Below are 26,161 nucleotides of genomic sequence, written 5' to 3'. Positions count from 1 at the left end.
TGCTTCGGCCCCGAGTTGTGACAGCGTCTGAACAACCACTTAGGCACCAGCGCTGGAAGCCGCGTGTTAAGTGGTTTTATTGTTGAGATTTCTGTGCCCTTCTGACGAGATGAAATATCCTTGGTACACTGGGTGTCGCTGGAGCCAACGTTTGGACAAGCGGAGTTGTTTTCAAAGGTACAACTGCCTATCTCAGCGCGTGCATGTCGCTAAGGTAGGCAGATACAGCCTTGAAGAAGACATGTACGCTTTTCGAAGCGTTGGCCAAGGATATTTCATCTCATCAAGATTCCATATTCCCCTGAACTTCTGATGGCATGTGTGATTCTTTGTAGATATTTTCTGACCAGTTGTGGCGACTTTGTGACGTCACGGTCTGGCCTGTAATATTTTGCATAACTTTAGTAGTTAGGCGTAGAACACGGCGAGACCCATGTTCGGGTAAACAAATATTTTCGATTCAGCTGGTGTGCTACTAGCACATCAAGGTATGAGTCATACAAAGAGCACATTGTGCGTTGTTCTTATTCAGGTGTGTATGTCTCCAAACAACGTCATCACTCTTTCCAGGTCTTGCAAGTACAAGGTTCGCTTTTTTCACACTCTGAGTGTTGTAAACGGCTGCAGCGAAACTGTTTTTCTGTCTCCCTAGGAGTTAACAGACGGCCGGTGATACGTATAATGCCGTAGCAACACAATGGTGACCAAGCCATGACGCACATCCAAATAACATGCACTTACCTGTACTTTATGATCTCCCCATTAACTATGGCTGCATGTAAAAAAGAGGCAATCAGCAGAACGGTTGAATGTCCAATGTCTATTTATATTGTTTTGAATGACCTTGTTATGTTGCCGCTTCTTCAGTTTACTCGAGTGCGCTGCTATGCATCATGCGTATGATATGCGCATAAACGAGACGAGGTAGCTTCCTTTAGAGCCAACTGTGTCCACCAACATAGACACGTCGTACAAGTTGGTTTTAAGTATAAATATTTATATATAAAGAAACTTTAGATATCAGGTTGAACTGCTAAACTTTGCTACTGTCGCCAGCTGAAGGACATTTTGGATGAGATGTGGATGCCATAAGGGCACAATATGGTATTCGTACATATACTGTCATGGAATTCTGGAGGTTCAAAGTGTCAGTTTGATTCCAAGTTTTCCTAGCAGCAATAACATAACCTAAAACAACTATTTGGCATCTGATACCTCTAAAACGCTAAATATTTTATGAAGTACTTCTTCAACAGTGATTTGAAAACATCTTATTTGCGTGGCGCAGTTAAACAGCCCAGGACACGTTCATACTGCCAAATGAATCAATATGAGTTCATTTATCTTAGGGCAGCAATTAACAGGCCTAACGCCCTAAGTGTACTGAATTTTATAGCTGCGTAAACAGACAGGCGGAGCATTTTTATAGGTTACAGTGGGCTGCACGACGTTAATACAAAGTGTATAATGTTCACGCATCCTAGAAATAGCCCACAAACACAGAGGTAATCATCGAAACTGTATTATTATAAATGAGATTGCCATATTTCATTTTCCTTAGCACTTAGCTCAATGTCTGAAATAAATCTTACTTACCAGAAAAGAAGCTGGGTGACCCGCTTGGCTAAACGCTGCAAAAGCTGCCTGAGAAGACCTAGATGGCCATTAGGTGGCAGTGACAGTACAAACCTCGTATTTTGTGTACATAATGTGCCGTGAACAAGCGCACCCGAGAAACAAATGAAAAGAAATGAATTACAAAGACACTCCATGAAATCACACGAAAACACTAAATGTTACAGCACGTCTGGTAAGTGTGTAATGTTAATAAAACGCCTAATATACGTGGCAAAATTGCATTGCTAACCTCAGAGAAGGCCGTTCCAAAATAGTAGCGTTGACATGAATAATTTCTTAGGATGTTCTTGGTAGATTGGAGAGTAGATTGGAAGAAAAGCTCTGAAGGACACCGCAATTACGGCTGCTTAGCCAGGCTAGAATCCACAAACTGTTCCGTGCGCCCATTACACTTGGTGTTGCTAAGCCGCTTCCACTTATATTATGACGAGTAATATATGGATATGATTTGGGCACAATCATAAGAAAAGGCGCTTTTCTAAATTCAGACCTAGGATTCTAGTTTCTGTAATGAACCCATTTCGTGCATTTCCAGCATTGTAAAATAACAATGGGGGGAAGAGAGAAAATTAGCACGCACACATGCATTCACACACAGAGAGTGAGAGAGTGAAGAACAGGTACTAGACCGGCCTTCGCCTGAATTGACAGCGGCGGCGGAATATAGGTACGGAAGCACGCGTTAGCCATTCGTAACAGGCATGTGGCAGACATGCTTTCAATACTCTTTTTTTTTGACGATGTCAAAGATGATTCGTCAGCATACTTAACGTTTCTCTTTAATAACACAATAGTCTTGATGACTCCGACGGCGTTTCTCATATTTACACCCCCCCAAAGCACGCGAGCGTTACATGAAGGTGTGCACTTGCATATGATAACAATAATCCGGTGACTGACCGGATGCCTACATCCTTTGACATTTGAACCCTGCTCTATGAACCTGTTGTTAGTACAGCGACTGGTCTGGCGGCGTGCATGTAGCTTTTGCCACATGCAGGTGAAAGAAATATCATCTTTTGTGCAGCCTGTCTGCCTCATTCCTTTTAAGGTAGCACACACACGGAATACATATTTTAGAAAATATGGTAGGGGAATATAACGACCGAGTTTGTCTAGGAAAAATAAAGACTACTTTATTTGTTACAGCATGGCGACTATGTCCCGTCTTTTATTCATGATGGGCGAGAGAATTTTCGACTTTCCATATGCGACATGACGTCCGTCGGGGCTATTTGTCTGGAGCTGCACACCTGTGAAACCAACGCGACAATAGGCAGGGAACGCTCTTTGTCATTCGCAATATCTAAATAGGTTCACCATCGTGTGGGCTGTTTGCTTAGGTTTTGTGCGTTATCTGGTTTCGCTGCATAAATTAGTACCTCAAAAAGATGGCTAGAACACTTCTCGCTATTCTTCTGCTCGCCTCATCAATGATGATGTTTGAGTGCGCATTTAGCTTCTTCAAGAGGAGGACCTACAAAATTCACAAGGTAAGATTTTGATTCCGAAACTCCTTCGAATTTAGGGATGCCGCTAGAAATTTCAATAACGTCACTTTCAGTACTTGACGTTGTCACCATTACGCCTGTAGTAGGCACTCCCAAACCACACTGTAATATTATTGTAGAAACAGAGCGACCATTCGAGCATTTCAGTGCCAGTGTTTCATATTTGCGACACACTGTTACAACATAAATACCGTTATCATACCTGAGAATAATATTTTCAGGGTTCACGTTCCACGAAAGGAAATTTTTGCCCAGGCTTTCATATTCACTCGTTCAGTGAATATGCAGACGTGACTGCAGGAGGGAGCGATTCGCGCCTGAAATACACTCCAGACAGTTTTCAAGAAACACTCTAACGAAGTGGTATATGTGAGCTGTTGCAGCAATTCCTAGGTGTCATTTCGTGGCTATGAAGGTACATATTTACAACATTAGGATTTTACGAGGCTTGACAAGGTGCGAAAATTTAAACTACCAATCGCCCGAGAGTGCAAGTAAGCCCACTCCCTATGCACAAGATAATTCCGTTTGTCTATACTCTGTGGGTTGAAGTTTTACTGCGTCTTGCCAGAAGAGTCGTCGCTGCAGATGGCGAGTTGATATTTAGCATTTTTATCGCACAATGGAGCAATGAACTATTCGAGCTTCTACAATGCTCGTCTGTATTCTTAGCTGCATTTATCGAGTGACGCTGAATAATACTGTCGCACCTATTTTAAGTCCACTGGGACTTGTAGTCGGCATGAAAAATAATGCTCCCTACACAATACAAATGAGAAATTGAACTTTTTTTTGAATCCACGTGATTCTGACTGAACTAAGAAAGTTTTTACCTGAACGTATTCCACTTTGCGTACCCAGTGAGCAATGAAGTAATGCATTATGAGAATGCCTTGCTGCGAGTAGGTTGAATATTCTAGGCTTCAAGAAAGACATAAACAATATATAATAAACATACACATATTCTTGATCTACCAAAGTACGGCCCCCACTGGAACTGCTCAGATGTCCATTGCTTTAATCCAATACAGTAGCGTGGTTGGGCAAAACGGCACATCTGCATGCTTACCCACAGCGCAAAGGAAATAACAAGGACACTTGGAGAATAAATAGACGCGACTTCTCTTCGGGCCATTTAGGGACACAGACTCGGCAGAATCACAGCACGAAGATATATACTGCCTTTTTGGGGGACCGTAAATTTAATACGAATCATTCAATGCAGAACAATCTTTTCTGCAAGCTGTACAGAGCTGCCTAAATAAGGGGGCGGTATTTGAGGCAACGCTTTAGGACCCTTATTCGCCTTAAAATTTCACGCGAAATTTCACGAAAATTACATTACTTTAGAAAAGATAACAAACATTATAAGGAAACCTCACATTCGCTTTGTTTATTCGCTTGGTTTATCGAGGCTCTTGCCACACCCTTCTATGCATGTTTCAGCGCTGAGCTTGTTTTGCTTTCGGCATTGTGTCTTCCTCCTTACTGGGAAACTTCTAATGCAATGTTTTGTTGAACATTCTAGCTTGCCTTATTTTATTCAGATTACTGCACACATAAACTAGGGTGCACATTGAGTATGGTGTTTTAATATGGGTGTACCACACACACACCCTGTTCTCTGATTACAGTTCTGCAAGGCGAGACACCGGCAGCTAGCGCACGCAAAATGAGTAATGACCAAATGAAAGATTTGATACATCGAGGTGTGCATATTTTATGAACGTATACGGAGCAACCAGCGTAGACGATGAGATGACTACAGGATAACTGAACTAGACGAAATAATCAGCAGGACATGGCGAACTGTCTAGCCGCAGATGTGATTTTGTTTTCTCGAGAGAGAATGGTATACTTCGAGTTGTGTTCTTTGCAGCCCGCGTTGTATTAATTTGTGCTCGCTGGAAACCAAATCAGCGCTTCTACAGTGTCGCAATTAATATGTTACCTTACAGACGTATATGTTTACCACAATATGCATCTATTTTATACATTTTATCGGGGACATTTGTTTATTTTAACAAGAATATACGAGTACAACACGATTCTTAAGCGCTTTATACCAATAAGGCCACTTTTTCTATCGCTTTAGTTTCTAGATGTTAAAGAACCCATTTGGACGCACACAACAAGCAGGCGCACGGATGTTTTATGCGAAGTGGATGTAATCATTAATATCTCCACCAGTGCAATATTTTTCACTCGAGCGTCTTACGACCGCAAAGGAAGGTAAGTGCTCATGTCTGATTATAAGCTATGTGCTGGGATTTGTCTAGTACACATAATAGCAGCGTGAGTGACATAGTAATAAATATCGCAAGAGCGATCGCAAGGCGCTAAACTCCTGTGTTCTTATTCTATTCACAATTAGAGTGCGCAACCATGACTTGCATCGAAAGCAGGCACGCACACACACAGTACAAAGTTCTTGTTTTCTATCTCACCCTCACAGAACATCTGCCATACTGCATGGCGAATTTCACGAACGCCGAAAGAGGCACATGCTTGTGCACACACAAGGTACGTGGAGTAGTGAAGCTCAAAATTGTATAGGTCTTCCGATTTTACACTTGTTATGATGTTCTGCATTTGCCGAGGTGTTTTGTTGTTTACTGAATACGCAGCGAGTTTTTTTTTTCTTTTTTTGGGGGGAACGTACGCTTCACTGACAGGGCGCTTTGAAAGCTAGGCTCACGTTTGACTCCTCTAGCATACTACTTTCGGCAATGTAAAAAGAGGAGAAAACGAGGTTCCAAATAGACCCGCAGTAGAACTATAGAAGAATAGACCCTCGATAAAGTGTTCCCAGAACTGAGAGAGGAACCAAGTGACCTGTGCAGGATTGCTGCAAAACGGATCTGTCATGGTCGTTCTCCATTAGGCGGGGGGGAGGGGTGTTGTAGGTGAAGTTTCACCGCAGTGCCCTCGCCTCTCGCTGCAACTCCCTGTGACTGAGGTCCTTAGGAACAAAATGCAGTGCAAAGACGATGTATTACGAGGGACGATGGTGGAGGCTAGGTTGGCATGAAACGCCAGCTTGTGAACGTGCTCATCCCCTTTCAAACGACTGTGCAGAGCGTATTGCGACATGTCAATGCACTATGACGACACTGCCAATGAGGTCCATATTAAGTGGCGTTTGCTCACCCAGGCCACCTACAAGACCGCACTCGCCGCCTCGCAACAGGCGTCTTTTCTGATTTGCCGGACGCGCTTGTCGTTTAGTGCTCTATCCTCCTCGGCCCTGGACTACCCAAATGGGTACCGTTGTTATAAAGGCTACAGATCGCGGCCATTCGGTATTCGCGTGTTCAAATTCGCCTTGCCACTATAGACATATGTTGCTTTTCCTAAAGCACGAGAAGTGGCGCCGTGTGTCCAGTCATCTTCGTCATCTTCGAAAAACGAGTAAACAAAGATGGCTACGTGCTGCACGAGCGCACGGCTGCGTCCTCGCGGTAAATAAAAGTGCTCTTTCTTAGTTGTAGCCAAAACGACACCATCTATAGTACATTCCTTACCCTATAGACGTCCGAAACAACATATTGGATGTCACTTCGGTCTTATGGTTTTGTTGCACGCAGTCATACAGACTTCAAAAGTTCAGGACACCCATTTGGGTACTGTGGGTCTCAGTTGTGTTTCTAACGCCTTTGAGCTAGGTACCTGACTAGCTGACTAATCACGCTAGGCACTAGTATTTGACTACTAGTACCAGTCAATGGCGTAGCCAGGGGGTGGCACACCGGGCCCGTGCCCCCCCCCCCCACCTTTGCAGAAATGATTGTTCTCCTATGGGATACGGAGCACAAAAGGACACTCAAACACACTTACCTGCCCGTACTCCATGACGCATCAAGGGTGCGCCCCCTCCAAAAAGAAGAACAACAAATTTCTGCCTACGCCACGTGCTGGTACCAGTAGCTACTAGTACCTGACATCGCTAGCTGACTACCAGTAGTTACCCGTACCTGACATCACTGGTAACCAGTACCTGACTAGTCACGCAGCCTCACGTGGTGAGCAAGTGCAATACAAACATGAATGGAGTGCACACAATTGATCACTGCATCTCGTACTACACAATTTCCTTCCGGACGCGCAAATCGACACTACAAATTTTGCACGTTTTTTTGTCTTGCTTGCTGGAACAACTAGGATGAATACCACAGAGAATTCTAAATGCCCCTGGCTCCCAAGACAGACAGACAGACAGACAGACAGACAGACAGACAGACAGACAGACAGACAGACAGACAGACAGACAGACAGACAGACAGACAGACCAAATCTTCTGGATTTCAAATCTGACAGCGAATGTGCTCTTCAAAGTTGACACTGAACAGGGGGTAAGATCAAGCCTCAGTTGAAAGACCGATGAGCAGCCATCACCGAGCGCTGTGAAGCGGAACAGTTTAATCCCAGTTCTACCTGATGAGGTGCGATACGACCAGGTTGGACACTTCCGCAGCATGAAAAGCTCACATCTCAAATGAAGTGCCACCACCAAGGTAGCGGTCGCAAATCAACAGTGACATACTTGAAATGCGCTGTTTCTCTAAGTTCGTAGATCCGCCACTGCTTCCTCACAGTTCACACTCGCTGAGACCCAGAGTACCCAAATGGGTACCATCAAAGTTTGATACAACCTTTTAATTTTTCAGGTTCGCAATTTTTCTCCGTTTGTTTCGATGGGCATGAAGCCAATTAAAACAGTTTGACAATTTTTTTTTTCATTATTGCATTCTTGGGACCGAGGAAGCTTGAGTTTCCACGCAGTGTCTTGCTTGACTGCAAGACACTGGCTTATAAGCAGCGGCAATATAAGCTGTTTTATAACAAAATATGAATGCCCTAGGACAGTTTCATTAAATATTTCATTGTTTGCCGTTGTCGCGATCCCTGCGTGTGTTCGGGCAGAGCGCGTACGCGGCAGCTGCTGGCGTCATTTTGTCGTGCTACATCGTCTACTGCTATGGCCATCTAGGGAGCCTTTACAAGCTAGACTTTTTGAGATGTGCAATAGTTATATTTATACACGGTCACTGCAATATGCAAAATAATCCGTATATATTGAAAAGAAAAAAAAAACTACAGGTTTTCGTTTTTGCATGAAACGCTTTTTTTCTGCAGAGCGGAATAATGTCCATTTGCTGCGATTATTAATGCGTCATGGCTGCGCTTGAAATTTAGACCTATTATTTGTTGTGAACAAATGCCCATAATAATTGCAACTTATTTGCTTACCTTTAATCACTCTGGTCTCTACCATATTGCCCACAAAGCAAGAAAACTTAGAGGATGCTTGAGCTTCGCCATGGAAAGCGATAGCATAGTTTGGCGCCGTTCGAATCCACTCCCCAATCGCTAGCCTGGCTACCTATCCTACAAAGCCTACGGCAGAAAAAGTTGCGGAGTGCCCGCTACGCCATAACTCTTCCTTGTGCGAATGGGCGAAATACCCACTACACGTCCGTAGGGCAATCAACAAAATGTGCAGCTGCGCCCATTGTTGATGCTGTTGCTGATGATGATGAATAATTACGCCGGTGCGCTTTGCAAGTTGCGGGCCTTTAAACCAACCTCTATTTGCGTATTTCACGCGTTTTCTTGCCTGGGGCGATTCTACGCTTCTGCCACGCAATAATACACGAGTTTAGCTGATTCCTCGCACAACATGACATCCTTATAAATCATTTAGGAGCTGGCTCGCCAGCTTCTTAAGCTGAAGCGAAGTCCCGCGCCGTAACCAGAGGAGACCGCTACAGGCGCAGCTATGCAATAGTTCATAGCCATATCTCTCATAGTTCATAGCGGGGGACCTATGAACTATCAGGCAGTGGCTTATGAGGCAGTGGCCAGGTGCGGGACGGACCTGCAGAAAATTCGGAGCACGTGATAATCGCCGGAGACTCGAATTTAGTTAGATGCGCAGAAGCAGTCAAGGAAAGGGTGAGAGGCGACAAACGAGTTTTAATAGGGAAGTGATGAGACAAGGTAGCGCAAAACTCGCAACTAAGGCTAATGGACGTAACGTCGTGATAATCGCGGGAGGTCTAAACGACGTCTTGAATGAAGAATCAGCCGAACTAGCGACCACATTTGCGAAAGGGGTCGATGACATGCGCGCCATTTCCCCTCAGGTGCAGATAGTGGTATGCACAATACCAGAGGTACCGGTGCGTGAGACGGAGACGGAATACACTTCGATAGGAGGCTTGGTAATGAGGTGGGTTGGCGACTTGCAGGACGCGCAGTAGCTTTTTGGGGGGCACGCGGGCCCTTCGGTGCGCAGGGTAGCTTGTAATGAGGAAAACAACCACGGGGACTCTTTGACAGGCAGTATATCGAACACATAGTGTAGGGTTGCGCGAAAGAACAAGGACGAAGGTAAGTGGACAGGACGGGCGCAAAACTTCAACTGAATAAACGGAAGGCCAAAGCCGTTAAAAAGTTTGAATCAACATATTTCGCGCAACCCTACACTATGTGTTCACCTGTGCACCAACTAGCCCAAATGTGAGCTTTACAGTATATCGAAAAACCAGAGAAAAGGTACAAGAAGGGAGAAGGCGCGTGCTGCAATTGGTTACATTAACATGCAGGGTGGTAGAAAAAAAGGCAAAATGGTTAGAGATTGAGGAACAGTTAAACAAGGAACAGATAGGTGTTTATGCGGTTACAGAAAGACACCTTAGAGACTTGGAAGAGCCACCACATATTGACAATTATATTTGGGAAGGATGTAACAGGATCACATCAGAAAGGAGAGGGGGTGTTCGAATGCTAATTCATAGCAGAACAAAATGGCATAGAGTGAAACAAACGTGTTCAGAGCACATATGGGTTTCGGGCACAGCAGGTGGAAAGAAAACGTGGCTAGGTGTAGCTTACTTGTGGACGGGGAATAACTGCAGAGAAAAGAATCTGAAGATAGTGAAATGCATAAGCACCGATATTAAAGTATTTGTTCATGACGCCGAAATAATCCTTCTAGGGGACATGAACGCTCATATTCATGACCTTGACGGTTATTCAGACACCAGTGGCAAGTTATTGCTAGATCTCTGCGAGCAACATAGTCTTGAGATAGTTAACGTGGGGCCTAAGTGTGAGGGGCAGATCACGTGAAAAGCCGGAAACAGGCAATCGAGCATTGATTATTGTCTCATGGCAGAAGGAATATATGACAAACTTAGAGATATGAGAATAGACGAGGAAGGCATCAACAGCTTGGGTAGTGATCATAAAGGCATATTATTACAAATGGGATATAAAACTGAACATAAGAACATATAATCAAAGTTTGGCAGCTTGTATCTAAATGACAAACAAATAAAAAATACAGCCGCAAGAGCCGAGGAAAAAGTAGACGAACTACCAGGCAAAGACTGGAAGTATAGAGAGCTGCTACATGTAATCACGAAAGAAATGCAAAAAGAGAAGGAAACTATTCGTTGGAAAGGAAAGAGAAAGCCAAAAAGTTGGTGGAACAATGATTTATCCGGGAGGCGATCGAGAAGCGACGTGAGGCATCACGGGAGCACAGACAGGCAAAAAAGGAGAAGCGGCCACAGGACGAAGTCAACCAAATATGGGAAATATATTTAGAGCAAAAATCCATTGTGCAGAAATTACTCGAGGCAAAAATTAAAGGTGAAAGTGAACGCTGGATGACAGAGATTCGCGAAAAGAAGAAGGCCGCGCCCTGGATATTTTGGAGCCACCTAAAAGCGCTGGGTAGGAAGTCTGTCACAATGCAACAACGTTTGGTAGATGAAGGAGGAAATCAATTGGAAGGGTATGAAGCGCTAGGTTACATCCGAAAAATAACAGCCGATTCGTTTAAAAAGGTCGCCCAGGGGATGCCCCCGGTGAGTAAAAGTACGCAAAGGAGTGCAACCGACGAAGATGTAGTACTAGAAAATTTCAATTGGAAGAAGGCCGAAGGGAAAATTCCTAAGCGCACTACTCCGGGCTTAGATGGGGTTCCCGTCAGCCTCATTAACGAACTCGGACATAAAACTAAAGAAGCACTGCTGAAAGCCGTAGAAAAGTGCTTACAGGAGAGGGAAATACCAGACAGTTGGCGTGAATGTAGAACGAACTTAATCTATATAGGCAGGGGAGAAAAGCATAACATTCGCTCGTATAGACCGCTAACCATTACATTGGTGCTATACAGGTTGGCGATGCAGGCAGTAAAATTAAAATTGAAGCGTGGGTAGAACAAAATGGTATTTTGGGAGAACTTTAGAATGAATTTCGAATCGACAGGCGGTTGGACGATAATCTGTTTGTTCTTACCCAGTGTATAGAAATATCGAAAATAGAAAACAGGCCCTTATGCGTAGCTTATCTAGATATCACCGGCGCGTATGACAACGTTAATGAGGAAATTTTGTGGGATATATTGAAAGAAGTGGGCATAGGGGACGAGTGTATACAGCTTTTGAGGGAAATATACCGAGAAAATACAGTTTGTATAGAATGTGAAGGAATAAGTAGCAAGGACAGCGTTGAAATTAGCAATGGGCTGAGTCAGGGATGTCCTTTGGCCCCGCTGTTATTCATGTTGTACATGGTGAGGATGGAAAAAGCGCTAGAAGGTAGCGACATTGGTTTTAATTTGTCACACAAACAGGTCGGCACGATGGTTGAGCAGAAGCTTCCAGGTCTATTTTATGCTGATGATATTGTGGAAGGGAATTATGCTGATGATAGACTGAAGGGAATGTGAGGCTCTAGGACTAGGATTTAGTGCCACAAAAATGTGGATTGATGGTATTCAATGATCACGAAGACCATGCGGTCATAATACAGGGCCAAAAAAAACGCCAGTCCTGCGGTGAAACCACAGCACAGTCACAGCGAAAGCTGGAAGAGCGGCGTTTCTAGAGCCCGTTAAGCTCTCTTGGGGCTACAATACAAGTACGCCAGAAAGGCACCCACTACGCCATAAATCACAATTTTTGTGAAGTTGGGAAGCACCTACTAAGCCATTATTCGTCATTCTGCGGAGAAGCGAGGCACCAGCTACACGTCTGTAATTCATTATGCGCACTTTGTTGACGCGACGACTGATGACCATGAAGAATTATGGCTCAGCCCTTTGTAATGGGTTGGAATTTTTAAACGGCCCACCAGCTATGTAATTTGCATTGGGTGACGCCCGGTCGCTATTTCCATCTCCTGTCATGCTGTATAACATACATTGACGTGGGAGAGAGACGGGCGGGAGGCGAAGAACTTTACTGACACCCCGAGGAAATGGATCATGCGCTTATGGGCTTCCTTGGCAACCATCAAGTGCACTTGCGAGGAACCCACTACGCTATAAATCATTGTAATTTTACTGAGACCCCGAGAAAGTGGATCGTGTGCTTATGGGCTTCCTTGGCAACCAATACAAGTGCACTTGCGAGGAACCCACTACGCTATAAATCATTGTAATTTTTGAGAAGTAGGGCAGCAGGCACTGTGCCATTTTTCGTCATTCTACGGAGAGCGTTGGTACCTGCTAAACGCATGTAAGGCATTATGCGCACTTTTTGATGCTGTGCCTGATGACGATCCAGAAGTATGGCAGAGCCCTTTGTAATGGGTTGGAAGCATTCAACAACCTACTCGTTGCGCAATTCGCATTTTGTGACGCCTGGTTACAGAATTCGCGTTGTGCGACGATTGGTGCTTATTTTACTCTTCTACCACGCCATATGGCATATGCTAATGTGGTTCCTTCCCTACATGAAGCCTGTATAGGAGCTTTTTGCAAAGCAGTTTCAAGCACCGGCATGGCTCAGAGGTTGAATACTGGGCTCCCACGCAGAGGGCCCAGGTTCTAACCTCGTTCCATCCTGGAATTTTTAGGGGCGTAGCTCCTCTTAGTCTAACCTTGTCAAGCGTCCGTCATCTCCCGGCAGCCGGCAGTAAACGGCAGTATCTGTCCGGTGGTGGTGGTGGTGGTGGTGGTGTGCGGCGTGACCACCCTTACTGCGCATGCGGATACCCTCTCCACACACCTCGTCTCCACTCCCCCTCACCATTCCCCATGTCCTCTACCGCTCCCGCTTTCCCTCTCTACTCACCTTCTCACCTTCCCCTCTCCTATACCCCTCTGCACTTCCCCTCTCCCCTCCCCCTTTCCACTCTTCCTGTGAAACGCGGGCTAGACATGCCGAAATCGTCTCCTGCGAAACGCCGCGATGAGCACGAGCGCGTCCCCTCCCCTTCTTTCTCCTCTCCTACGCTGCCCCCCTCTCGCCCGCCAGTCGACCGCGTTCCCCGCTCGCCCTGTGAGAATTAACGGCCAGGCTAGATGGAAGATAAGACGCGCGTAGCGTCCCTCTTCGCGTTCCACGACGCGAGGTCGGTAGTATGCCCAACGAACGCCAACGGAACGCGATCGTGGAGGTGCTCCGGGTTCGCATCGCCTCATGGTCCTCCTACGCCCCCCCCCCCCGCCCCTATCTTGCCTCGCGGCGCTGCGGCGCCGACGCAGGCAGCGTCGCGAGGCAGCGTCGCGGCAGCGTCTTGATTGAAAAAACCGACCGCTCGCGCTGCACAACCGTTCACTGACCACCCCGTATATATAGGCACTGGATTTTGACCTCCAAGGTAGTGCGTGTGTGCGATTGCTCCTGTGCGTGATTAAACAATGAAAATTCACAGCGTACATGTAAAATTAAAGTGAGCTGCAAGTCGTCATAACTCTCATCGAACCTTTAGTATAAACGCGCCCGATCTCACGTCGGTGATGATGTACTGGGCAGAATTCACGGAAGATTCACGGTTTACCGATGAACCTCCGCAGCTTCGCCCACTCATCATAATTCACTCCGTGGATATGCTGTGATTTTTTTTATTTCGTGTTTTTTTCTTATTTCGAGCGATACTGGTTACGGACACCGGCGGCAGCGGCGGCGGCGGACAACTACGGCGCTAAAAACGGCCGGTGAAATGATCTCATAACAGCTTTCGCTGTAAAACACCGAGGGTAAGCGAGTATAAGTACCTCGGAGTATGGGTAAATGAGGGGGACAGATATACGGAGGTACAAGAGAAAGCATCGGTAGCAAAGGGAAAGAGGAATGCTGCAATTATGAAGCACAGAGCTTTATGGGGATACAATAGGTACGAGGTGCTTCGAGGGCTGTGGAAGGGTGTGATGGTCCCGGGCTTACATTTTGTAACTCAGTGGTGTGCATGAAGTCAGAGGTACAATCAGGGATGGATGTAAATCAAAGGACGGTGGGCCGCCTTGCGTTGGGTGCTCACGAGAGACGACAAATGATGCTGTAAAGGGTGATATGGGATGGACAGGCTTTGAAGTGAGGGAAGCTCAGAACAAAATGAGATTCGAAGAGAGGCTCAGGAAAATGAAGAAGAGTAGATGGGCAGTGAAGGTTCTCAGGTATCTGTATAGAAAAAGCGTTGACACGCAGTGGAGGAAAAGAACTAGGAGGCTCACCAGTAAATATACGGCTAGCAGTGCGGGCGATATGGCAACAGGGAGCATTAAGCGGAATGTCAGAGAGGCGGAGAGGACTTATTGGATGACAGCGATGGAAAAGAAGCCGGCTCTGAGTGACTACCGAAAGGGAGAAAAGCGAAATAAGGAGGGAAAGATTTTATGATAATTCAGAGGAATGCGCTTTACTGTTTGAAGCAAGGTCGGGCTGCCTTAGAACGCGTAGATATAAAGCGAGATTCAGTAACGAAGAAGAACAATGTACATGCTGCGGGGCAACTAAGGAAACGATGCAACATGTACTGATTGAATATGGCGATATTCACCCAGGTATACGTGTGGGAACGAGTCTACATGAAGCCTTACGTTTTAGGGACAATAATGGAAAGCTGAACACGTCCGCGATAAAAATAAGAGACGGTTAAAGTATTGGTGGCAGTAAAGTAGAGATAAAGTACAAAAATAAATAATGGGGAAAAATAAGGTCATTGTCCCTTAAGAGGCAGAGAGATCGACCGTCAATTTATATTTTTTGTATAATAACATAGATTTATTCAGTGTAGATAAGGTATTAAGGCAACTTGAAACAAGGAAGTTTTTTTTTTTCTTTTTTTTACTTCGAGCCTGGTTGCAGACATGTCACCGCCCCGTTATAAAGGGGACGCTCATAACATCCATCCATCCACACACCTGCTATCCTCCGATTCCGCATATTTCTCTGCACACTCGACGGGCACGCTGTTCAGCGCAGCCACCTCTCATGAATACCTAGGAGGCGATGCAAGCGGCTGCTACAGCTCGTAGGGCAGCAGCAGCGCGGGCCCGCCGGCAAGACCTTGCGGTGCGAGCTCGCGAGGTCGAAGGAAGACGCCAGCTTCGTGCGGACCCCGAGAAGAAGGCTCGCGAAGCGCAGTCGGCACGGAAGCTGCGGCAAAATAACCTCGAAGCGGAGCTGGCGCGGGAAGCGGCGGTCAAGTGCCGAAAGCGGTCGTACGCCGAAGCTAGCGGCGCCAACGTGCGCTTGAAGCGCAAATTCTTGATGGATCGTTCGGCCACAGCTGCAAGGTATGCGACCGCTTGTGGTCCGAAAGATTCACGGCTTTTCCCGATCTTCTCCAAGCCAGCTCCTCAATCATCATTTCCTTCGTGGATATGGCGTGATTTTTTCCGAAATATTCGAAAGCACAGGCGTGTCTCTGTAGCGGAACACGTCCTTGGCACGCAGAAGTTCTGGGCTGAATTTTCACTCGAACAAACATTTTTTATTATTCTTAATTTGAATTTATCTCTAATTTTCGCTCACGAACCGCACTGATTTTTCGTTTCGAACCAACGACCCCGTTACCGACGCCGACGCTGGAATTTCTGCGAAACGAGCTGTTTAACGCTGTTGCGCTAGTGAACAGGGGAGCCAATCAACCAGCGACTTGAGGGGTCACACAGTCGGTATGCATGACTACCCGCTAGGACCCTGCAGATGTTGCTGCGATCGACAGTAGCAGTGGCCAGCTACTGCACCAGGGTGGTTAATACTGTCCTCGTGAGGAAGTGCGTCACCGGCACTGGTCACCAAGATTATGCCGCGGCTTCCCGGCTTGCTCAACCCTTTCAGTCCCAAATTATTTCTGTTATGTCCTTATGTCCGCTCGGTGAGGCCATTGGTCTGTGGGTGGTAGGCTGTGGTCCGGCGGTGGCTTGTTTCGCTGTATTGCAAGATAGCCTGAGTAAGGTCAGCAGTAAAGGCCGTACCTCTGTCGGTAATGAGGACTTCTGGAGCACCATGACGCAGGACGATGTTGTCGACGAAAAACTTGTCTACCTCGGCGGCACTGCCTCTGAGCAGGGTCCTCGTTTCGGCGTAGCGGGTGAGGTAGTCGGTGGCTACGACGATTCACTTGTTTCCGACAGTCGACGTCAGGAACGACCCCAGTAGGTGCATAACTATTTGCTGGAACGGTCGGCGAGGTGGTTCGATGGGCTGCAGAAGTCCTTTTGGCCTTGTCGGCGGTGTCTTACGTCGCTGACAGTCCTGGCATGTCCTCACGTAGCGAGCAACGTCGGCAGTAAGGCGTGGCCAGTAACGCTTTTCCTGTATCCTCGCGAGCGTGCGGGAAAAGCCGAGGTGGCCACCCGTCAGGTCGTTCTGCACGGCCTCCAAAGCTTCTGGCCGCAGTGCCGAAGGTACAACGATAAGGTAGTTGGCCTGGGCAGGAAAGAAGTTCTTCTTTACGAGGACGTCGTTTTTCAAGAAAAATGACGCCAATCCTCACCTGAATACTTTCGGAACAACGACGGTCCTGCCCTTGAGTTATTCGACAAGGCCTCTGAGTTCCGAGTCGGCTTGCTGTCGTTCAGTGAAGTCGTCGGCACTTATGTTTCCAAGAAGCAGTCATCATCGTGGTCCTCCTGCGGCGGTGCGTCGACGGTGGCACGAGACAGGCAGTCGGCGGCGGAGTGTTTTCTTCCGGACTTGTAAACAACGGTAATGTAGAATTCTTGAAGTCTTAGGCACCACCGTGCGAGGCGATCTGAAGGACCCTTCAAATTGGCTAGCCAGCACAAGGCGTGGTGGTCGCTCACAACATTGAAGAACCTGCCGTAGAGGTAGGGGCGAAACTTGGACATAGCCGAGATGATGGCAAGACACTCCTTTTTCGTTGTGGAATTGTTACCTTCTGCTTTGGATAGGGACCGGCTAGCATAACTGATGACCCTTTCTAGTCCGTCGGTCTTCTGCACAAGGACGGCGCCGAGTCCTACGCTGCTTGCGTCGGTGTGGATTTCCGTATCGGTGTATTCGTCGAAATGCGCAAGTATCGGAGGCGTCTGCAGGCGTCGTTTCATTTCTTGAAATGCCTCGACTTGCGCAGTTCCCCACTTGAACTCCACGTTGCTCTTCGTGAGGTGCGTTAGTGGCTCTGCGATCCGTGAAAATTCCTTGACGAAGCGTCTGCAATAGGCGCACAAGCCGAGAAATCGGCCTACGGCCTTCTTGTCGGTGGACAGGGGAAGGCAGCAATGGCAGCTGTTTTCCGCGAGTCCGGGCCAACTTCAGACTTCTTAATGGCATTGCCAAAGAAGAAGAGTTCGTCGTACGCGAAGCGGCACTTTTCTTGTTTTAGGCTGAGTCTGGAGGTCATGATTGCTTGAAGTACAGCATGGAGGCGCCGGAGGTGTTCGTCGAAGTTTGATGCAATCACAATGACGTCATCCCAGTACACAAGGAACGTCTGCCAATTCAAACCAGCCAGCACTGTATCCATAACTCGTTGGAAAGTCGCAGGTGTCGAGCAAAGGCCAAAAGGCATGACCTTGAACACGAACAGGCCGTCCGGTGTTATAAAGGCAGTCTTTTCTCGGTCTTTCTTGTCGACCTCAACTTGCCAGTAGCCGGTTTTGTGGTCCATCGAAGAAAAGTACTTCGCGTTGTGGAGTCGATCTAGGGCGTCGTCTATCCGTGGGAGAGGGTAAACGTCCTTCTTTGTGATCTTGTTCAGGCGACGATAATCGACGGAAAAACAAAGGGTCGCATCCTTCGTCTTCACTAACATCAAGGAGATGTCCACGGACTCTTGGACGGCGGCATGACATCGTCGCGTAGCATTTCGTCGACTTGTTTCTTAACGGCCTCCCGTTCTCGCGTTGAAACCCGCTAGGGACTCTGACGGAGAGGTCGAGCGTTTTCTTCTGTTATTATGCGGCGCTTAGCAAAGGGCGTTTGTCGTACCCGCGATGACAACGACAAACACTCCGTGTATTCCTCCAGAAGGCATCGAAGCTGTTACTGTTGGCGAGCGGGAAGACGGGCTTACGTCGAAGCGTGGCTCAGGTACTAGGGTCTTCGTCGTAGCTTCGTCAGAATGTGAAAAGGCAAACGCATCGCTGGCGCACTGCAAAAGAAAACTAGCCAAATTTGGCGTTTTAGGTGCCACAATCCTCCTTAATACTACCTGCATCTAGACAGTAGTCCCTTAGGGTGTAATGAGGTTGGTGTAATAAGGTTCTGCGTCCTGAATTTTACTTCGTTACAAAATTATGTGGGATATAGGAGGTAAATTCACCATCTGACGCCATTCGTCGAATGCAGTTCTCGAACAAATAACTCAAATGTCACGTCTCTGGCATGTTTTTTTTCTATTTTTTCCGAAGCTTTCTGTAATGCCTTCAGTGCTGTCGGGCATGTACGCCGCTGCGAGGGGGCGAGGGGGGAGTAAAAGATAGAAAAAAATAAAGGAACAAACTAAAAGGAAAAGCCTGCGAACCCTCGATATGGCCAATCGGCACTGCACGCACACTCAGTATACTTTTGTGTACAACAAAATGGCTAGAAACGGTATGCTTCAGAGCACTGACTAAAATACTGTGCACAGATAGCCCAAAGAAAAAGATATACGCTACTCTCCTCGAGGCGGCTCCTCTCAACGCGTTCTGTATGCGTTCCGAGAGGAAGCGAGGGAGCGCCCTTTGATCTTGGCGGCTGCGGCCCATTCCGGCCCCCCAGCCGCGCTAGCCGCGAGCTCAAGAGCAACCCAGACGAGGCGCTACCGACAGGCCTCGGAAAGTTTGAAGTACCAGCCATCGCCGAAGGGGGGCGAAAAAATCGACCCCGTCGCAGCTAAAAAAACAAACCATAGTGGCTCCGTTCAAATCTGCCCTCGGCGACGCCGAAAAATCCGCCAGGGACGCCGTAATAAAAGCAATATTTAAGAGAAATACAGCTATCATTGCCGCATAAAACTGCTTTTTCTTGTGTAACTGAAAGTAATGTTTCAATGATGAGTAAATTTGTTTTTAGTGATTGAAAACATCTCTGCCTTGTCGCCCACCGCTGACGGCCGGCGCGCGGTAACGAGCAAGCGGAACGTCGCTGTGACCAATGACGAAGCGTAAAAAGTGCGCTGCTGCGTCTCGGGTGCCGCAGATAAAGCGCAGAATATGCGCAGTTACCATCCGATGGTTGGCAGCTGGTTTGTTGCTCCCCGGTTTCTTGCGAATTCTATTGTTAATGTTGTCTAAAATACGCATGAAAGTTTTTTAATTCACCGATTAATCATACTGCAATTATGGTGAGCAGTCGGTGTGCTACTGTATGGTGCCGCAGGAGCTGCGATACCAGCGAAGACGTCAGTTTCCACAGGTTCCTCGACGATGGCAGGTACACGTACTTTCAAGCTCAGCGTTTTCCTTTCTGCTTTGTGACCTCGTTAACATATCACGCTTCACTGTTCTCGCTTTTGAGTTGTATGATAACACGTGTGGACAAAGCTGCTATTTCACTTGTACTTGCAAGGTCTGGTGGGCTAAAATGAACGAGTGAATCATGCGATGGCATGAGCACGACTTGGCCAGAAAGTTGATGAAGCCTACTTTCCAGTGTAGATGTCACAATAAGAGAATGACCAGGATAGAAAATCGTTTCTGCCTTCTCTGTATTTCTGCGCCTCTTTGAGGCCTTGCATATATCCCATTTATGGGTTGTTTCATCGGTATCACGTGTTAAAATGCTCATGTTTTCTGCCATTCTGTAGGCATCCACTATAATGTGATTTCTTTGCGTTAACCCGCTTGGTATTCTCAGCCTGACCGCAATATGTTGTAATAACATCAAACCCGGGGATCTTCAGGCGTACTCGTTGAAAGCAAGTACTGAAACTGTAGCAAAAAAAATGCTCATGCTTTACGCCTGTCCTACAATTCAAGTTGGTTATTGTGAGCGCTAACTGACGGTGGAAACGGGCAACAAACGTCATCTAATTTGTTTTGTCTCTTTGAAGTACCGCGAGGGCTAGTCGTTTACGAGCTCACGATGTCTGAGCAAGGGCCTTTTAACGCTTGCTCACTGTCAATAAAGATTATCGTTCCTTCTACTCACTCGTGAATTATTCTTACTGGTACCAGTTGCCAATGAATGCCTTTCGGTTCCATGTGACCTTCGTACGCACAGGTACTACGTTCCGAAGGGCGCTTTGGCGTGCTTCTGGGCGTATCGACGCGCTCAAAACAAGTGGGCGAAAGATAACGAGACCCCCGTAGCCCTACGCGAGTCCCGGCCTCTTTCGTCCACTCCTGTTTAAAAAGGATAGAATAGAAAACCAGCCGAGGCACCCGCGTATGCGCATACGCACCAGGTACGGAATACAAAAGGGCAGCCATTTGCTTTTTTTACCTACAAAAACAACAAATTTTGTTTTCCGCTTCCTGTTTACGCAGCGCCATCTCTTGGGTGCCTTCGGTAGTTCCATGCGCTACCGCTGCTTATCTTTCGTACCGTTGTCAAGGCTACAGTTTCCCTTCTCTAAACTGGTTCTTTATTCTATGCTACTGAAGCGAAGCTTCACGACGCATGCGCGCGCGAAGAAAAAAAAAAGAAAATAAAGAAACGCGAGGACAGAGTCATTGAAGTTCCTAATTGCACGCAGCGGCGTGATTTCGAAGCGGAGCCGTCGCGGTATTCGCCATATCGTACGTTGGCTGACGCCACTTGTCAAGTGATCAGCTGTGTCGGCCGTGTGTGCGCGTTTTGTGCCTGCAGCCTCACTGTTTTCTCGCCGCTGGATGTGAAATGTGTGGTTTGACGACAGTGCAACATGCCGCACTGCGAGTGGGATAATCGCGACGGCCCATCGACTCAAGCGAGCGTGCCGCTGTGTATTACCAAGCAGATGATAGGCACCCTGCGTCCGCGGCAGTCAGAAACAAAAAATAATGGTAAGTAATACTTATGTTCTCTCTGTTTGCGCGTCTTATCGTCACTCAGGCACCTGTAGGTGTCGTTAAGCTCACTTCGTCGCGTGAAACGTGCAGTGAGGAGCAAAAAAAAAAAAAGCTAACATAGCGACGATGTGTGATGCGTGTTTTGAAAACGTTGTGAATGTAGCTCGTGCTTCGCACTACCAGTCAATCGACACACGAATTCTCTCTGAAAAAGTCGTTTGCACAATATAATTTTTTTGCTTAACGAAAGCATGAATGAAGCAGAATGCTTTCGGGGAATATACACTAAAGCAAAAAGAAGGCTGCGGGCATCACGTTACCTTGTGGTGAAATGTGCATAAAGGCCAACTTTGTTTCCTGTTTATTCTGTTCTCAAACTACATTTGTTTCTCTTGATCCTTCGTCTCGGTATCGATTTGTGCGCATTGACGTGTGACATATGCGTGCGCTCTCGTTTTGCAGCATCTACCTTGGATACTGGGAACTACCCTGAACATCCTTCTGCGGCTATGCAACTGTGAGAACCCACCGACGCGCAGATTATCAGCAAGTGAGGAGTCTTCTCGACAACAAGTTGGATTGCGCACTCTGCCTATCTCCTGAAATACCATACTAAGGTACAGTAAAATAGAATATGTAGGCACATAAATGTCATTATCTGGATTCATTTAGCTAGAAAGAATAAATCACGTTAAAGCGATATAATGAAGGCCATATTATGTGACAGAAATCTGCTAAGTGACAGTGTGTATTGTGAAGCGCATGCATTTTATGATATCGAATGAATGAACGTTTATCCCAGCAAAATACAAGAAATGCGCCTCGAGCAAAAGTCTACAATGGTAGCTTAAGAAGTGCTTTAGGCACTGTTGAGCAAAGAAATAAAAGACATAGCAGCAGAAACATGTGCGCATTCAAAGGCAAAACACATACGCAAACTGCAAAGTGACAAAAAGAAAAAAGGTGAACATTTGCGCTAGTTAAAACAATGAAAACCAGAAAACAGTGAAAAGAGAAAACAATGAACAGCCGTTGAACGGCATGGAATGAATGCAATTTCATTAGTGACATATAAGCAGTGGAACTTGCCAAGGTTACACGTGCATATTCTTCGCCATTAGGAGATGTGCAAGGCTAATTTAATTGCATTGCTACAAGTCAGTTGAATATGTTTTGAACCACGTTGTTGAATCCCCTTGTTTTTTCCCTCTGTATTTTGCTGTTTTGCATTATGTTGCCATGGTTTTTATGATCAATACACAGTATTATGACTGTTGACACTTATGGCGGTCGACTGCTGACCCGAAGGTCGCGGGATCAAATCCCGGCCGCGGCGGCTGCATTTTTGATGGAAGTGAAAATGTTTGAGGCCCGTGTACCCAATTTAGGTGCACGTTAAAGAACCCAAGGTGCTCGAAATTTTCGCGGCACTCCACTATGGCGTCTCGCTTAACCATATCGTGGTTTTGGGACGCTAAACCGCAGATATTATTATTATTGCTGTTGGCACACTTTGACAAGGCGAAAGTGCTGTTCTTGTGTCCAGGCCTTAGTTTATCCTCATTAGAAGTGTGCTGCTTTTTTTGCCATGAATCAATACCAAGTTGCCCAATCTTCATTCCTAACCAGAGTAGCTGCCGTTGATCCAGAAGACCTTAGCAACATTCACACCCCTTTTAAAGTGTATTTGTAATGATTACTTCACTTACATCAAAAACTACGCAAATGATGGTAAATATGAGAAGAGTGCACTTCTGGTGTTGTTCCGTATTTTTTTTACCCGCGTGTATTTTCGACCTGTGTACACTAAGAAAAAAGCTCACAAGGAAATATTAGCAGCATCTCAATTTTGTGTTTATCTTGTGTTTTGTCAAAAAGTCTGCAATAGGATAGCCAAGTGCGTGTCTGGTTAAGACATTCATGGTTAAGACATTCATTTTATGGATGCAGAAAACTTTATGGGCTTCTTTTTTGTGTCATTTTCGGCAATACACGTCTGCAAAAGCAGCAGTAGTTGCTCACCCACCTGTTTGTGCTCAAGAGTCTATTGTGAGTATGAGTGTCGGCAGGATTTTGTCTTGGGGGGTTCAATCTGGTGTAACAGCAGCCGGGTAAGCGGGAGACCACTGGCGTATCCTGGGAGAGGCCAAGTGCTGGCGTGTCTTTAGAGGGGGCAAGTGCCTGTTTTGAAACCTCTTCCAATGCCCATGATTGCGAGAACACTCCACGGTGCCGCACTACACACTATGCAGAACATCTCGTACATCTTACTACATTTGAGCAAACAGTGGGATTGAGGCTGAGTGTTATGCACAATACTGCGTGCAACCTTTCCGATATCGTGTGCATTTTAAAATTTCGCATTGGGCTAAAAAGAGACTTAGTGGGGCCAGCGTTATTCAGCAAACTTAAGTCCTAACGGGACAGTTGCGTGAATTGGTGTATTGTCGTCGTTAAACATGGTGTGAGAAAACCACAACACAGAGAAATGAACGGGACAGGACGATGTGCTACTAGCAACTGAAGTTTAACCGAAACCACAGAAAGATATAAACACACACTACGAAAAAATTACAAGAATAAATAATCACACATCCACAGAAAGAGCACAAACATGATTAAAAAAGCCAAACATGTGCTAAACTGCATTTGTTAGCAGTGCGTCGTCCTGTCCCCTTCGTTTCTATGTGTTGTGGTTTTGTTTTTGCGTTTTGTTTAACTATGAACTTATGTCCCAGCTGTGTTACAGCCTCTATACGTGTGTGGCCTATTTTTATTCAACCTCATGACGTACCAAGTCCTAGGATTCAATGTGCAAAGCCACCAGTAACTATATAAGGAAATTTTTTTCACTCACACAACATTACAGACTAAACAGACGCAAATACCCTCCACCACACGACAAATTAAACAAAAGACAGGCCGTAACTTGGAGATTACTACAAACAGACACTTACCCCAGCCCGGGGATCCTACGCATCTGTTATCCGAGCTTGTACCCGACGGACGCGTGTAAAGCGTGCGGGGAAAGAGCCACACTGCGGCACATGCTTTGGGAATGTGCCGGGAGAGTTAATGTCGCTGCCGCCGCTCACTTCGCGACGCATGTTAGACAGGGGCGAATTGCTACCACCGCGCGAGGGCAGGGGCCGACCGCCGCCGCGGCTGTGGTCACTGCTGAGGATCGGCTGCGTCGGCGTCGCTGCCGCTGGGAGGCGGCACTCACCAGCGACAAGCTGACCGACCAACTTTGGGCCGTCCGGCAAGCCGAGGATGCCGCCCGGGTGCAAGGGCTTCAAGCCGTCACCTGACGCCATCATCGACGGAGAGTGGGACGGGACAGGGGTTAATCCCCTCTTCCCCCCGCCTCGTCCGGACTTTTAATAAAGTTTATTCACTCACTCACTCAATGTGATAGCGAAATTCCAAGTTGACTTCGCAGCTATGATACTTGTAATAATTTTCACTGGGGTAATTATGCATAAGTCACAAAGTGAGGAATAAAGATGCAGAACTTTTGAGTTGCAGATGGCATTGGCTGGCATGAAAACATTGAAACATAGCTGTACTAATTATGCATAATAGAAGTACTGGTACACTGCAGTCATGTGATTATGCCGACAAGTTCGCAAGTACATGTCTAGGTTAGTGGGTTAGTGGGGCTCTTCTTAGAGCATAAAATTGGTTCTAGTCTTGAATAGCTGCCACTGCTGCCCGGTGTTTAGTATATGTAATTTTTATGTGATTTTCTTCGTGTTGTCGGTAGTAACTAACATGAACAAGGAAGTTGCGAGACTGATCAATGATTTCAAAGATGAAATCAGAAATGAGTGGAAGCAAATGAAAGAAGCGCTAGAGCGAGGCATCCGATCAGAAGAAAGAAATTTGCGCGCGGAAATTGATGAAATGAAGAAGAGCATGGATTTCTTCAGCAAGACCCTAGATGACACCAATGAAAAACTGGTGGCAACTTTAGCGGAAAATAATGCGCGGAAGAAAGAAAACTGTGTGCTACAGCACAAAGTTTCTTCTTTGGAAAAGAAACTGGCGGACTGCTAATCAGGCCTCTTGCAGTCTGAGCAGTACTCCCGAAATCGAAATTTGGAAATTAAAGGCGTAACCGACAAACCGAATGAAAAGCTTGTTGAAGTACTCCAAAAAATCGGAGAGGTAGTTGGCGAGACTGTAACACCTGAGGACATAGACGTCTGCCACAGGGTTCGAACAAAGCAGGCAGGTCAAACCAATATAACTGTTCAATTTCAACGGAGGTACAAACGCGATCAACTGCTTCAGAAGTCGCGCAAGAAAAGGCTAACAAATGCATCCCTCGGTTTACCTACTGAATCTCCTGTGTTTGTAAATGAACACCTTTGCCCCGAAGTGAAGAAAACGCTGGGAATGGCAATAGCGCGCAAACGGGAACACAGCTGGAAATTTGTGTGGACGAAAAATGGCACTATTCAAGCACGCCGCACAGAGACTTCGCCTGTTGTCCGCATAATGCGTGAAAGCTATTTGAACAAGATAACGAGCACATAATTTACAGAAACTCCAATATATTCATGCCCAGAATAGAGATGGCGCCTTCAGGCTATGTAAGTCCAGGCGACATCATTATGAAGCACAACATTACTAACAAAGAAAAACTGCTAAAAAATTATGCATCTAAATGCAAGGTCACTGTTGAACAAAACGGATGAGGTCACTGTGCTAATAGAATCATGTAACGTCAATTTTGAAGTTTTGATGTTTACTGAAACCTGGTATAATGATGACTCAGAGTACTATGCACTTCAAGGATACGAACACTTCAATGTAAATC

General features: G+C 46.4%; 1 protein-coding gene across 1 annotated transcript in view; it reads left to right on the top strand.

Moving 5' to 3' along the window:
- The first annotated feature begins 2,916 nt into the window (after nt 1–2,916).
- LOC119373619 (uncharacterized) overlaps nt 2,917–26,161 on the top strand; it is a 37,035-nt gene continuing 13,790 nt past the window's right edge. The window contains exons 1-3 of the mRNA XM_037643669.2: nt 2,917–3,131; nt 5,245–5,381; nt 5,605–5,672. Coding sequence (XP_037499597.1) covers nt 3,030–3,131; nt 5,245–5,381; nt 5,605–5,672 — 307 coding nt within the window. The 5' untranslated portion in view covers nt 2,917–3,029. The remainder of the gene's footprint in view (nt 3,132–5,244; nt 5,382–5,604; nt 5,673–26,161) is intronic.

The sequence above is a fragment of the Rhipicephalus sanguineus genome, chromosome 11 (genome assembly GCF_013339695.2).
Source record: "Rhipicephalus sanguineus isolate Rsan-2018 chromosome 11, BIME_Rsan_1.4, whole genome shotgun sequence".
Lineage (NCBI taxonomy): Eukaryota > Metazoa > Arthropoda > Arachnida > Ixodida > Ixodidae > Rhipicephalus > Rhipicephalus sanguineus.
Note: the sequence above shows the minus strand (reverse complement) of the source record. Positions and strands in the feature narration are given on the sequence as shown.